This window comes from Dama dama, chromosome 13 (assembly GCF_033118175.1).
Source record: "Dama dama isolate Ldn47 chromosome 13, ASM3311817v1, whole genome shotgun sequence".
In the NCBI taxonomy this organism is placed as follows: domain Eukaryota; kingdom Metazoa; phylum Chordata; class Mammalia; order Artiodactyla; family Cervidae; genus Dama; species Dama dama.
Genome location: NC_083693.1, coordinates 22,866,222 through 22,881,550, shown reverse-complemented (window position 1 = coordinate 22,881,550; position 15,329 = coordinate 22,866,222). Strand labels below are relative to the sequence as shown.

The 15,329-nt window shown below is 38.6% G+C and overlaps 1 protein-coding gene across 4 annotated transcripts in view; it reads left to right on the top strand.

The window, feature by feature from the left end:
- Positions 1–15,329, top strand: part of CHD2 (chromodomain helicase DNA binding protein 2) — a 109,120-nt gene that overhangs the window by 67,073 nt on the left and 26,718 nt on the right. For all 4 annotated transcript variants that reach the window (XR_009695392.1, XM_061158622.1, XM_061158623.1 and 1 more), the window contains 8 exons: positions 737–833; positions 1,247–1,339; positions 4,787–4,957; positions 5,896–6,071; positions 10,466–10,507; positions 11,061–11,200; positions 14,582–14,720; positions 14,913–15,063. Coding sequence is in view for 3 of the 4 variants with exons in the window: in XM_061158622.1 (XP_061014605.1) it covers positions 737–833; positions 1,247–1,339; positions 4,787–4,957; positions 5,896–6,071; positions 10,466–10,507; positions 11,061–11,200; positions 14,582–14,720; positions 14,913–15,063 (1,009 nt within the window). In the remaining variant the exon portion in view is untranslated. The remainder of the gene's footprint in view (positions 1–736; positions 834–1,246; positions 1,340–4,786; positions 4,958–5,895; positions 6,072–10,465; positions 10,508–11,060; positions 11,201–14,581; positions 14,721–14,912; positions 15,064–15,329) is intronic.

Sequence of the window (15,329 nt, the reverse complement as noted above, 5' to 3'; positions counted from 1 at the left end):
CTTGCTTTTGGCTCTGCCTGTGCCGTACGACACAGCGACAGCTGTGTGCTCGCCATCAGGCTTTCTGCCTGGCACAGAATTGCCTTGGACTTTTCAGTGAATTGGCGGCCGTTTCTTGCTATTGGTAAAAATGTTTGTGTGGAGATTGCCTCTCCTGTTGAAAACAAAAGGGTATGAAAGGAAAATAGTTTTAAGTTTCAACCGGCTTTATTTGGAAGCACAACTGTTTCTCTTAGAGAGTTTACGTTCTGACCAAATTTTTGAGCTTCTTCTGTGGCTGTCTTAGAGTTTGTGTTACAGGTTAAATCAAACGAGCCCTTTCTAATTAGGTGATGATGATTTTCCACTAAAAAGGAAACTAGATAGAAAAAGCTTGTTCTTTTATTTTGGACCAGAGAGGAGGTGTTTGAAAATTCTTGGTGAACAATAACTTTCTGAATCAAAGGATGAAGAGAGAATTCCCTTCTTTCATGTTGCTTATTTTCTTTCTTGCTTACCCATGTAAATAGATGAACCAACAGGGAAATAATTTCTTAGTCTTTTGGTAAGTTAGGTTCACCACTGCAGACTCATCCTGTGGATTAAAAACCATGAATTATTTGTGAGATCATTTTTCTTGTGGCAGAATTTCTATTTTCACCAATAGTTGGACCTCTTTAGGAAGAATAGATATTTAGAACTCAATAGAGGTTATTTGACGTCCCTAAGAGAGTACAACTTCATTTTACTTCTACAGTTCAAATCCTTTTAATAAAGAGGAGCTGACAGCGATTTTGAAATTTGGAGCAGAGGATCTCTTCAAAGAACTTGAAGGGGAGGAATCAGAGCCTCAGGTAATTAACAATAAGGGGAAAAATTTTCTTGATAAGTATCATCTGTGAGAATCTAAATTTTTCTGGAAGCACATTCTGAGCCTGAGACTTTTCTAAAGAAAGAGTAGTTACTTGCAGAACATAGCTTCTCTTTTTTCTTATAGAGCTGAAAGTACTTACAAAATTGACTAGGAAAGAATGAGAAAAGTATTGAGGATTTTGTCTTTGCTCTTTTTTATTCCAATTTTATTTCTTGTAATTTCTGAAGTTTCATCTTATGATTTGTATAAATAGTAGTTTGAAACGTTGGATATAAAACATTAGAAAAACTGAGTGTAAAAGAAAATGGAGTATCAGAGAAGAGAGTTGGTTTATTTGCACCAGTATTCTCAGTCAATGCTAACCACTGTTGCCTTTTTACCATGTTCTTTTAGGAAATGGATATAGATGAAATTTTGCGCTTGGCTGAAACCAGAGAGAATGAAGTCTCAACAAGTGCAACAGATGAACTTCTGTCACAATTTAAGGTATTAAAATCATTGTCTGAGAAAGTCCTTGGCATTGATTTGTGAACCAATAATAAGTAATGCCTGTCAGTACTCTGTCAGTGCAAGACACTCTATGCTTTTCTTTTTACCTAAGTTGATTCATATCCCTTAAAATCATTCTCTAGAGTTCCAAGAATGGTGTAAATATAGACTGTACAGTCCTTCCCATGGGGGTAACCACCGAAGTGGTCCATCTTGCCCAGAGTCGGTGGATAGAAGAGAGATAGTTGGTGTGAGAAAGGCTGCAAATACGCTGTCAGTGGGACAGGTGGAGAACTAGATAATGTGGAGCTCTGGGAGAGACATTAGTAGAATCATGACAAAGAGCGGTCAGAGGTATGAAAGTAGAAGGTGACAGTGGGGAAGCTCCTGCTGACTTCGTGGCATTCGGGAAGTTGTGGGATGGTTGGTGGTATTTGATCGAAAATTAAATGAGTTCAGGACTAAATGCAAAAGCTGGATACCAGATGAGTAGCAGGTGACCGCGTTGAGTATAGACTTTATTAAAAAGCTTAGTAAGGAAAACAGTGAAAGTAATTTATAAGGATGAAAGGGTCAGGCAAGGTAAGGCTTTTGAAGGGTGTTACCATGTTTCTAGGTTGAGGAAAGAGCTTGAGAATAGGAAAACATTGAAGGTTCTAAGGAAAGAAGGACAGTTTGGTTGCACATTGCCCAGGAGGAGACTGGAAGGGATATAATCAAAAGCACAGATGGAAGATCTGGCCTTTGAAAGACAAAAGAAGAATCCACTTTGGGAAGGAGAGGGGAGAGATGATATAGAAGCTCCAGTTGGTGACCTTACTTACCAGTGAGTGAGGTGTTTACTGAGAAGTGGAGCAGTTTTGGGATGGCTCCGGCCAGGGGCCAGGAGTTGCTGGGAAGAACTTGATAGGGACTAGAGCTGAATTTAGAAGGTGGGGCTTCATGTTAGAGCAAGTCGGCAGGATCAGATGACTCTCCAGCATTACTTGAGGTCAGAAAAACTGGATCAGTTGTTCATTCCAAGGTGGAAGATTGGCTTAGGAGGCACAGAAGAGTCATCAAAGTGGCAAAAAGTTGCCCAGATTCAAGTGAGAAAGTGGTTGAGTGGATTCATCATTGGTTGGTTCCGTGCATGTTAGGGACAAGGGTAAGAGGTTACATGGATGATTTTGTGTGGTAGACCCACTAGGACTGAGAAAGAAGTGTTTGGGAGGAAGCAGTACTTTGTGATGAAGTCCAGGGTTGGCCACAGGTAGAAGTTGTCTCAGTGGAAGAAAAAGAAAGGGTTGAGTGGATCACAGAACGCTAGGATCAGAGATAATGTGTCTTAAGGATGCAGAAGATGGAGGTGAATTGTTAGTGTTTTCAACTGGATTTCACTTCTGTGACTAATGCTCCCTTCTTAAACAGAAGTAATCTTCGTGATGGTGTCCTAGTCAAAATATTATATGATTATTTAGGTCTGAAAAATTTCTGCATATTACAGATTGATCAGAAGCCAGATGACTGGTGACACTTGTCTTTCTAAAGCCCTTTTGGCCATTATGTTTCAGCATCTAGTTAGGTAGGATTCTGCTTATGTAGGGACTCTGTATGTCTGGAGTGCATCACTGAATTGACTTTCTTTTCCTAATAATTCTTTTTTGTTAACCTAATTTAACATGTTGGAAACATAACAAACATTTTTTTAAGGTATTCATGACTACACATTTCTTAAGTAATAATAACCAATCCTTAGAAAATTCATACTATAAGCACTGTTTTAAGTGCATTCTGTATATCAGTCTTTCAGTTTTTACAACAATGTTATGTTGAAGTCACTGTTACCATCATTTATAGATGAGGAAACTGAGACACAAGGAGGCTAAGTAAATTTCCTAAAGTCACACGTTTGGAGTTGTTATTATTTCTTAGACAGGGATTCTGGCCTGTAGAGTCTGGCCCTTGACTGCTGCACCACTCTTGGGAAAGTTAAATTCCCAACTGCATGAACCACTGATGTATGTATGTGTAGTTATTGGTATTTGTATCAACTAATACCATTTTAAAAGTGAGATCTAAAGTAGTTACAAATAGTGCTTAACTTCAGAGATCAGTCAGATAATTCGTTTTATGGAACAGAAAAATGTTGAATTTTAAATCTCAGGAATTACACACCTCTGGTTTTGTCCTGGAATATTAAAATTCTGATTGTGAAGACATGATATCCATGTTGGAAGTTAAGAGTTAATTTTGCCTGAAAGTTCTGATTTCAGTGTCAGCTCTTAAAATTATTTTGAGGAATGGAACTTCCTAAAGCTCTTTAACTTTAGTCCAGGCCTGGGGCCTGCCCACCACTGCTCAGAAGTGGCCAGAGTTGGTAGATGTTTCTCTGTAGCCATAGTCTAAGACTTTCAGACTCATACATGCAGATGCCTTTCTTTTTGGAATACATATTATGTCTATATAAATAGATATTAAATGTCTGATATCAGGCTTTCCTGATAGCTCAATTGGTAAAAAATCTGACTGCAGTGCAGAAGACTGGGATTTGATCCCTTGGTCGGGAATATCCCCTGGAGAAGGAAATGGCAACCCACTCCAGTGTTTTTGCCTGAAAAATCCTATGGACAGAGGAGCCTGGCAGTCTACAGTCCATGGGGTCACAAGAGTTGGACATGACTTAGTGATCAGACCACAACATGAAGTAAATGGAATATTCTTCCAAATTTGCTTGAATTTTTTGCATTTTATGTTTTTGTTTTTATTCCTGAGACTAAAGTACAGTTTTGAGCATGTGAAATTATGAAATACCTTGAGCTTCTATACTTTTAATAAAAGTGAATAAGGTAACCAGTTGACTAGATAGTAGCTACTACTTTGAGTTACGCTTTGTTTCAGATGAGCTTTATTCAGTAGCAGTTTACCATGTACAGGCCTGTCAGTCCACACTGGGCTAACATTAGGGATTCGGATGTTATGATCTATATTTACTTTGTTTTTGGCCACACAACACGGCATGTGGGATCTTAGTTCCCTGACCAGCGATCAAACTTGTGTCCGCTGCAGTCTTGCAGTGGAAGCATGGAGTCCTAACCACTGGACCACCAGGGAGTTCCCTGCAATTATTATCATCTAAATAAATCTAAAAGTTCTAGTTAATATATTAGAAAATGTGTATGATATAATAGCATATCTTTTAATAAGACAGTTTGTATCTTTCTATCTTTCTTTATTCTTAAGTAAAATTCCTGATGAACTTTAGAACTTGGCAAGTAGATTTTTTTGAGGGGATAAGGGAGAAAATTAGTAGAAAACTGATTTTTTTGATTATGTAATGTCATAGGAGTCCTATTATCATTCATAGCATTTTAGATTCAAAGCACTGCATGAATTGGCGTTTCAGTAGTTGGTGTTTTGGGAAGTAGTGAAATGTCGGTCAGACTGAAGTCCTTTTGTTGTAAGGTTGCCAACTTCGCAACGATGGAGGATGAAGAAGAGCTTGATGAGCGTCCTCACAAGGACTGGGATGAGATCATCCCAGAGGAGCAGAGGAAGAAAGTGGAGGAGGAAGAGCGGCAGAAGGAGCTGGAAGAGATTTACATGTTGCCTCGAATTCGGAGTTCCACTAAAAAGGTGATCTAGTGAACGAGATGGAAGTGCTTCTGACGTGGAGGGTTGGTTCCAGGGCAGAGTTTTGGGAACTTAGCAGAGGGAAGTGGACGTGTGCACAGGGCCCAGGTGCATACCTGGGAGACGTTCCATCTCTGCATCTTGGCCCTTTGTGAGATGGCTGAACAGAGTTTGAGTTTGATAGAAGGCTGCATTTTGCGCCTGACACTAGAAGTAGTAATTCTGACAGTTTGGTTCTGATCAGCAAGGCCTTCAGCTTTCAGAGTCAAACGTCTCTTCATCTGTAAATGTTCGTTCATAGCACTTAGTATAAATACTTAGTAAGAGATTATATAAAGGTGCTTCAGTTACAAAGCACGATGAGAGGCACTATCTAATTTGATTTTTGCAAGAACAAAGAAATAGATAAACTATATTTTTATTACTCAATTTGTTGGTGATAGCACACTTAGGTCTGCCTAAGATCCTAGTAAATCAATATTAGCTAATAGTAGTTGTTATTGAGTATTCACAGTGTACCAGGCATAAGTCAGTGCTTTTACACTAACTGATTCATTTACTTCATATGAAAACCCTGTATTATAGATGCTATTATCCCCATTTTACAAATGGAAAACAAAGGCGTGGAGAGGTAATTTGCCCACGAAAGTAAGCATGAACCTATAATCCAAATATTTTTATTCCAGGGTACTTAATGGTGACCAGATGACCAGAGACAGTATGTACTTAATGATGACCAGAGGCAGTATGTCTCTGGCAGTGTGAATACCCCAAGCAGATCTTCTTTCATCACATGCTATCTGCCTCCCTCTTTCTTAAAGGCAGTTTGACTTGCCTGATACAATAGGAAGTTCTGAGCTTTAAGGAGTTAAGATGGGCTGGTCTTAGTCCTTAGATCACTTGGACCTGGCATTTGCTACAGTGTAACTTTGCATTTTCAGGCTCAGACAAATGACAGTGACTCTGACACTGAGTCTAAGAGACAGGCCCAGAGGTCCTCTGCCTCTGAGAGTGAGACGGATGACTCCGATGATGACAAGAAGCCCAAGCGCAGAGGGCGTCCCCGAAGTGTGCGGAAGGACCTGGTGGAGGGATTCACGGACGCTGAGATCCGGAGGTTGGTGGAGGCCCTGCTCTCCCTCCCCTCACATTTGGGCGAGCATGCTGTACATCCCTGGCCTGGGTGACAAGGAGGGCGGAGGACGGCAGGGAGACTGGAGTCCAAGCTTTTCCTCAGCTGAGCTCTTTGTTTACTACTTGTTCTCTGCTCTGAACATTTCATGATGAAGAAAGTCCAGCCAAGAGGAAAGACGCTGTTGGCGGCCACCTTGGGCTGGAACTTTTTTTTGTTTTTATTGAAGAATTTGAGTACATACATGCATACATACTTAACAATGTATATAGAAGAAATGGTATAATATAAAAAGTTAGAGTCCAGATAACCCCAGTTTGCTTTCTGTTAGTGTTAATACTGGTATCAGGTTGGTGTACTAATACATACAGCACATTGTTACACACAGCATATTCTTCGTCAGCTTGCTTCTTGTTACTTTCTGTCAGTTTTAGGCATCTTTCTCTGTCAGTACTTTCACACATTTGTTGGTGTCTGATTCACATCCCTCTGCCCTCCAGAAAAATCTAAAATTGTTGCTTTCAATCCATTTCCCCCTAGTTTATATGTTATCTTTTTAAACAGGTGAAGAAAGTAGAAACTCTGAAGATAGCTAGCTTTATGATCTAATCCATATTATTAATTTAACTATATCACGTAGTCCTTTTAGGTCAGCATTTGAAACCATGAGGTCGTTGTTTCCCACTAAATCTTATACCTGTTCTGTTCTTCTTTCTTTCTTTCTTATGGAAAAATGTAAATACATACAAACACTGATAAAATCTCAGCACCCTTTTGCCTGGGTATTCTCTTAACCATTATGAATCGGCAGTCTGCCTTGTGTGTGGCCCTGCTTCTGCTGCCCCCTACCTCTAGTGTTGCACAGAGAAGACTATATTGCGCTGAGGTTGAGTGGGATGTGCAAAAGCTGTTTATTAGGTCTGTGTGGTTTACTGCTGTTCAGATCTTCTGTTTTCTTTGATCTTCTGCCTGACTGTTGTATTCATTATTGGAAATGGGGTGTTGGCGTCTCTGTTGTTGCTGTGTTATTTATTTCTCCTATTTTGTCAGTTGTTGCGTCCTATATTTTGGGCCTCTGCTGTTACGTGTGTATACTTGATAATATGTTGTGTTGATGGACTGGCCCTTTTCTCATTATCAAATGTCCTCTGTCTCTAGCAACAGTTTATGTCTTAAAGTTTATATCTTGGTTCAATGCTCATGTAGATACTCTAACTCTTTTGATATTGTATGTGTCGTATCTTTTTCCTTTTTTATTGCAATCTATTTGTGTCTTTGCAACTTGCAACTCTTATAGGCTGTATTTAGTTAGATGATTTTTTAAAATTCATTCTATTGATTTCTTTGTTTTGGTTGAAATCTTTAAACCATTTACATTTAATGCAATTACTGATAAAATAGAATTTATGTCTGCATTTTTCTGTTTGTTTTTTATGTCTTGTATCTTTTTTGTTTCATTATTTCCCTCATTACTGCATTCTTCTATATTGCATGAGTTTTAGTATACTATTTTAATTTTCTTGTTTCTTTTACATTTAAAAAATTATTTTCTTAGTGGTTTCTCTGGAGATTATAATTAATATTTTAACTTAGAACAATTTATTTTGGACTAATACCAACTTAATTTCAGTGGTATTCTAAAACTTTACTCTAGTTTAGGTACATTCCTTCCCCCTTTTTGTGCTTTTATTGTACAGGTTTAAAATGATTCAGGAGAAGTAAAGAGTTATTGAAAAAAATACATATACACTGTGTTTTTTACTTACTCAGGTATCCTCCTGAGGCTCTTGTTTATTCATGTGGATTTGAGTTATTGTTTCATGTCTTTTCATTTCTGCCCAAAGTACTCTTCTTTAGTATTTCTTTTAGGGCAGGTCTGCAGCAACAAGTTGTATCTTTATTTATTTGGGAATGTCTTAATTTCTCCTTTGTTTTTGAAGGATAGTCTTTATTTTTTCTCTCTTTCACATTGGATAGTCTCAGTTGACTTACCTTTTCGCTGATGTTTTTCTTCTGTCAGTTCACATCTACTCCTGTGATTTTTTTCATCTTAGTTATTGTAGTTTTCAACTTCAATTTATATGTGACTCCTTTATATAATTTCCATCTCTGCTAATATTCTCCATTTAGTGATACATCAATTCTCAAATTTTCATTAAATTCTTCAGACATGGATTCCTTTAGTTCTTGTATATATTTACAATAGTTGATTAAATCCTTTTTCTATTAAGTTCAACTTTTGGATTTCCTAGAGACTATTTCCATTGAAAGCTGACTTCTTCCCCTGTATATAGATTATACTTTCTTGTTTCCTATAACTTTTTGTTGAAAACTGGACATTTTAAGTAGTAAAATGTGGCTAGTCTGGACATCAAAATCCCCCTGCCAGCCAGAGTTTTTTGTGTTTGCTGTTTGTTATTGTCGTTGTTTGCTTATTTGGTAACTTTTCTGGACAAGTTCTGTGAAGTCTCTGCTCATTTAGCTTAGAGCTCAGCTAATGACTGGGCAGAGACTTTCTTAAGCACCTTAAGTCTACCAAACAGTAAATCTCCAGCCTTTGCTGAAGGACTCCTTGTGGATGTTGAGGCGTGTGTTCAGTGCTCTGGCAGGCAGTTTACAACTTTGCCTTATCCTTCAGCTCCTGTTCGTGTGGAGCCTGAAGACTGGTCAGAGGTGAGAGATTAACAACTTCTCCTGTCTTCACTGTGCCTGCACACAGCCCTACACATGTGCAGCCTTCTAGATTCCCAGGAATATGCCTTAGCTTTTCAAAGACACCTGTGAACATCTTTTCACCCCAGTTTTTCCATCACAGTTTTTGATCAGCTTGTTCATCCCCAGCTTATAGTGCTGCTTCAGGCAGCCATGGTGTCGAACCTTTGTCTCTGATTGATTTTTGACTGATGAACTATGGACAGTGTCTTCACAAAAACCCGAGTCAAATGAAGACGAGCCTGAGAATGGAGTCTCTCAGGGTGCCGTCGGCCAGGCCAGACAGCGCTGTTCTCTGGGGAAGGGGCTTCTGCGGAGCGCCAAGCCCGTTCTGCTCCCTGTAATGGCCGCTGTGTTGCTGTTTGCACAGCTGCTGAGCTGGGAAAGTGGTTTTCAAGGCAGTCTTGGTGCTGGGGAGAGGGCATGGGAAACAGAGCAAGTCAGAATGGCAGCGAGCTCACCATTCACACTGAGATTTAGCTGTTTTCTTGGATATATGCTTATAAGTTAGCTGCAAGCCTTTGATTAATTTCCAGCATTCCAACAAAGTTGACTTGGACAGTTTTTGCCAGTGTTCTTGTTGCTTTTGTGAAGGAGCAGATTTTCAGAGGTCCTTATTATCCCATCATTCCTAGATACTTCTCTGTCTTACTATTATTTTGAAGTAAGCTCAAAGGGCATATTATTTCAGTTGTAAAATATTTCAGTATATGTCAAGAAAAAGAAATGTAGAGTTGAGGAATAACCCTCAGGCTTGCTTTCACATATAGTACTTTCCTAATCCTTGTATCCGTGCTATTCCTTTAATATTGTTTCACAGCTATTGTCATATTCATCACCATTTTTAAGAATTGCCGTGCCTTCTCTTTTCATTTTTTTCTCCATGGTATCTCTTCTTTCACTGTTACCTAACCAGATAATTTGGCATTTTACAGTGATGCTGTTCATATATTGTGAATCTTGCTTTTTTAGTGAAAGTGCTAGTGGTTGGCTCTAGGGAAGGGAACAGATTACACATATATTGGCATTTAGCATAGTTTAGACCAGGGACTTGTGGAAGGATGATTAGGTTTTAGGTCAGAGACACTGTTTGACAGAAGGAGTCAGAGTTTCCAAAATAGTTTTGCCTAAAAAGTTTAAAATCATAAATTTATTTTACTTTGCCTCATTACAAAAAGTACTTGAGGCAGTCCTAAAACTCTTCTAGTTGTATTAATGACCAGAACATAATGGAAAATATTGTAGTATGTAATTGAAAGTAATAGCAGTGGACTGAATAGACGTGTACTATATTGGATTTTATCATAAGAGTTGTGGTTATTAAATCATTTATTACCTATAAACTTGTACCTTCTAAAAATGATATTATTAGAGTTAAGCCACCATACTCAGTTACATCCCTAAGCAGTTTCATGACCAGTCACTGGGAATAAAGTTGATCTTTGGTTTGAAAAGCTTTTTAGCACTCATTTTAAGTTGGCTATTTTCAAAGGCATTCGATATTCATTCGTTTAGTGGCAGTTGCAAGGATTTTGCAGTTGCAAAAGAGATTTTGCCCATTTTTATGTTTTGACCGTTTTTATGGCTCATATTTCATCACAGGATGTGTTTGCACCAGCATAGCTGAAGTCTGCTTTTTAAATGTGATTTATTAATCATTTTCCTAGGTTCATCAAGGCGTATAAGAAGTTTGGTCTCCCTCTTGAACGGTAAGTTTAGTAACACAATAGTTTCTTATCCACTTCTTTTTCCCTTCTATTATGTAGCAGTTTCTTTTTTTGGTTCTGTTTTCCATTTTTAAGGTCTGGCACCTTTTGACAGTCTGATTTTTAGACATGACATGCTCCAGATGACTTGGAGATCAACAAAATGTGTTGCAGATGTAACTGAACTTTGCTTCTAGGAATACTGAAGTGAATGGAAGTAGGCTGGAGAAAGGAAAGTGAGCACAAAGAAGCAAACTAGTGCTAATAGCTTCTGGCCACTTCACCCGATAGCCCATTTAGTTAATAAAGAAAGCTGAACCCTTTCCCCTGTTTTCTGAATTAGTCTGTTTTTGTGGACTCTTCCAAGTCAAATTCTTTATGACGGAAAGTAAGTTAGTCATAGTCACTGCTGGAGTATTCTTGTTGGAGCCTTGAAACAGTCAATTGAGGAATGAAGAGAAAAGTGTCTTTGCAGGAGCAAGCTTATGCAAAACCAAGCGGTAGGTCACATGGGCACAGGGCCTTGAGGTGTGTCCTGGTGTTTGTCTTTCCTCAGGCTGGAGTGCATAGCACGTGATGCTGAGCTGGTAGATAAGTCTGTGGCGGATCTGAAGCGCTTGGGGGAACTGATTCACAACAGCTGTGTGTCAGCAATGCAGGAATATGAAGAGCAGCTGAAAGAAAATGCCAGTGAGGGTAAGTCAGCAAGTCTGCCTCAGTGATGCTCAAAGACCTGGATTGGGATCTCTGCTGCTCAGGGGTCTCTTCTCTTCTCTCCTTCTTCATGCTTGTATCCTGTTGCTTCCCTCATTTTTTGAGGTGTGTATTCTCACCTGCCTTTATGTGAGCTCATTTGTTAGATCCCAAAGATTTACTCCCAAACGAAGTTGATTTGCCCAGGGTGCAGAGCACTGAACAAGCGGAATGATTTCTTTTAATGTTACTGTAGAAAGTTCAAGGTGGTTTGAATGATGTAAAGATCTGAGGAAGTAAAGCCTGACTGGGCACATTTGTATTGTGGCTCCAAGTGAGTACATTACAGACCACTAGTAGTAATTATCTTGGATGCACATACAGGTGTTGTTTTGTTGGGATAAAGGGTTTAGAGAATTAATCCAAATAGACAAAGCAGTAGCTGAATATTATAAACCTCTTTGTTAGAGTGAGACTTTCTTGGCACTAGAATTTGTTGTAATTGAATTTGACCTATAGCATGTTTTCTCTTACACACCAAAAGTACTTTTGCCTGTTCTCCACAAGCCGGAGGTGTCTGGAGAGAGCTGAAGTCCTTGTTGTTAAAGGACACCCTTATAGTTGAACCTCAAAGAGATGAAGGTGTGACCATTTCCGTTCCCTGGACTGTGGTATATCTGTGCAGTTGCCTCCATTCTTGTGTCTCCCTTCACTGGGGTTACTCACAGGAGGCTCTGTCAGCTGTGATTAAGGGTTCACACGTAGGAGGCAACCAGTGTACCTGGAATCTGGGCCCTGATGGTTCTCAGTTGCAAGATCTGAGACAAGTGATAGCCTCTCAAGGGTCTCGTGCAGGATTGAGTCGTAGCCCTGAGTCAGCGGGTTTGGATGGCCACTTGAATAATTTCATACATGTGAAGTGCTTGTTGTCATGTTTGGCTTGCAGTATTAGCTGTTTCACTAAGTAGAGCATTATTTGTGCTCTGAAATTTTCTTCTTTATACTATTACTGAGAGTAATAGAATTTTAAAATACTTTGAATTTAGTTGAAAACATTTTTATTTTTATTTATTTATTTATTTATTAGTTGGAGGCTAATCACTTCACAACATTTCAGTGGGTTTTGTCATACATTGATATGAATCAGCCATGGAGTTACATGTATTCCCCATCCCGATCCCCCCTCCCACCTCCCTCTCCACCCGATTCCTCTGGGTCTTCCCAGTGCACCAGGCTCGAGCACTTGTCTCATGCATCCCACCTGGGCTGGTGATCTGTTTCACCATGGATAGTATACATGCTGTTCTTTTGAAACATCCCACCCTCACCTTCTCCCACAGAGTTCAAAAGTCTGTTCTGTACTTCTGTGTCTCTTTTTCTGTTTTGCATATAGGGTTATCGTTACCATCTTTCTAAAATTCCATATATATGTGTTAGTATGCTATAATGTTCTTTATCTTTCTGGCTTACTTCACTCTGTATAATGGGCTCTAGTTTCATCCATCTCATTAGGACTGATTCAAATGAATTCTTTTTAACGGCTGAGTAATATTCCATGGTGTATATGTACCACAGCTTCCTTATCCATTCATCTGAAAACATTTTTAGATGTGGTTTTTGTTTTTTTTTCCCCAGGAAGGAAAGAAAAACTTAACTTGAGTGGTATGGACAGTGATCCAAATTTGTGCTTTTATAGCACCCAGAATACATTCAAAAGTAAACCTTAACATTACAGTGTTTTTCTTTTTCCCTTGTAATTGATTTGAATAAGTGTTACACTCATATGGCTCAAAAGTGAAAACCAACTATCCCTGTTTCTTGTCTCTTTCTAGAAATGTAAAAATATATATGTATGTGTTCAAAAAAGGAATAGATACTATTTTAACACAGTTGGTGATGTAGCATGCATACTGTTGTACCTTGCTTTGTCCATCTCACAGCATATCTGGGAATATTTCCTTGTGACACGTGCCCCCTCGCCCACACGTGCTCTGTGCTTATTCACAATCTGAATCTGATGGATTGCTTCCTCTGGGCATTACTTAACATGTTTCCATATACCTGTATTTTCTATGAGCTGGCATTGAGTGTATTCCTGAGTCCAGGTTTCCTGCATTGGCAGACGAATTCTTTACCAACACGCCACCAGGGAAGCCCCTTCCATATACCTGTATTTTCTGTAAACTGGCACTGAATGTATTCCTGAATCCAATTTCCAGTTCTAATGTCAGAGTATTGATACCTCTTTTCTCAAGCCAAGGAATTTTTCTTCCTAGAAATATTAGCATAATCATGTATTTGTCTTACACATGTTTCCAAATATTAATACCCAGATGTACTGTTTTTTTTTGGTTATGATTTTTGTTTGTTTGTTTTGGCTGTTTCTCAGCTTGCTTGGTCTTAGTTCCCTGGATTGAACCTGGGCCATGGCAGTGAAAGCCTTGAGTCCTAACCATTAGACTGTCAAGGAATTCCCCCAGTGTTACTGTTAACAATAAGACTTCTCAATGCAAAGTCTGATTCCTTTGCATTTCTTTTTGTCCTTAAAATACATGCATTAGCAATACACACAGTACCGTGTTTTAAAATTGTTTGAAGTTGTTCTTTTCTCTGTGTGGTTATGCCACCAACTTATAATATGTAGTTTAGTATCTTTTGTTTACATTTCAGTTTCTAGGGACTACTTTTCTTGTTTTTATTAAACTTTGTGTTTTTTAATTATGTGAACAATTTGCATGACCCAAAGTCAGAACTGTAAAACAGGGACACATGGAGAACCTTGCCTTCATCCCTGTCCCTAGGGCTTCTTTTCTCTCACAGACAAGTGTCATTATCTCATGGATTTCGACTCTGGTCAGAAAGTCTGTGGTTAGAGCTGACCTGCTTTGTTTTTGTCTTTAGGATTACTTTAATTTGAAACTCAAGCTAGGGACAACCTTTCCATGACTTATTTTGTTCATCCTTTCAAATGTGTTAGGTATTAACTTGATCTCAGGCTTTTATAGTAAAGAAGTTCATCTTAAAAAAATATATTGGTGAGTTAAAAAACAAAAGAAAAATCTTAAGTGTTTATATTACGCCTTGAAAATCTTCTTTCATTAATTAATTTTAGAGCCAAAGTATAAAATGAAGAGGAAGATTAAAATACAATTATAAACACTGCTGGACTGAAAAATTCTAAATCTTAAAGAACTGAACGGTTTAGAGATTATTTTACAAAGGTTAAAGAGAAAATTTTTTGCCTTATTGATTGTATCTTTGGATTAACAGTAAACCAGAGATATACATTGAGGGAATAAGAGAGCATTTAGGATTGTTCACCTACATTTTCTGTGAAACAGCAGTGAATTCTCACAGAACAAATATGCTATTGATGTTCTTTAGGGAAAGGACCAGGGAAAAAGAGAGGCCCAACTATCAAGATATCTGGGGTTCAGGTTAATGTGAAATCTATTATCCAACATGAAGAAGAGTTTGAGATGCTGCATAAATCTATCCCTGTAGACCCTGAAGAAAAAAAAAAGTGAGTATAACATGTACCCATGCACGGGTGGTTGTGCCATTAAGAAAATAGATTTGAAGTTACAGTTGCATGTAGTATTTTCGTTGTCTTCTCCCTGATGTACTAGAATGCTGTGTCTATGTTCATTTGTGTTTATTTCCAAATCAGAAAGGCCTCTCCTCTCACGTGCTCCTGCTTTGGAAACCTTTTCAGATATTGCTTATCCTGTCGTGTCAAAGCTGCACATTTTGATGTCGAGTGGGGAGTAGAGGATGACTCTCGTCTACTGCTGGGGATTTATGAACATGGCTACGGAAACTGGGAGCTAATTAAAACGGACCCAGAGCTTAAGTTAACTGACAAAGTAAGTGGTTCTGTGGTGCTGGAGATTTCTAGAAGATTTGTTGTATATTTTTATATCAATGACTTACTTTTAACTATTTTCTGAGAGGTGGGGGATCAAATTGAAGATTAGTACAACAGTAAATTCCTGGGATTTCTATCCTTGAAAACATTATTGTCTCTAGTGGACTGTGGCACTGTTTCAGAGCTGAAGAAAATAGCCAGGTGAAATTGTGGGGAAATATATAGGAGAAATCTTAAAATTCTGATATTTATCATAGGTTAGGT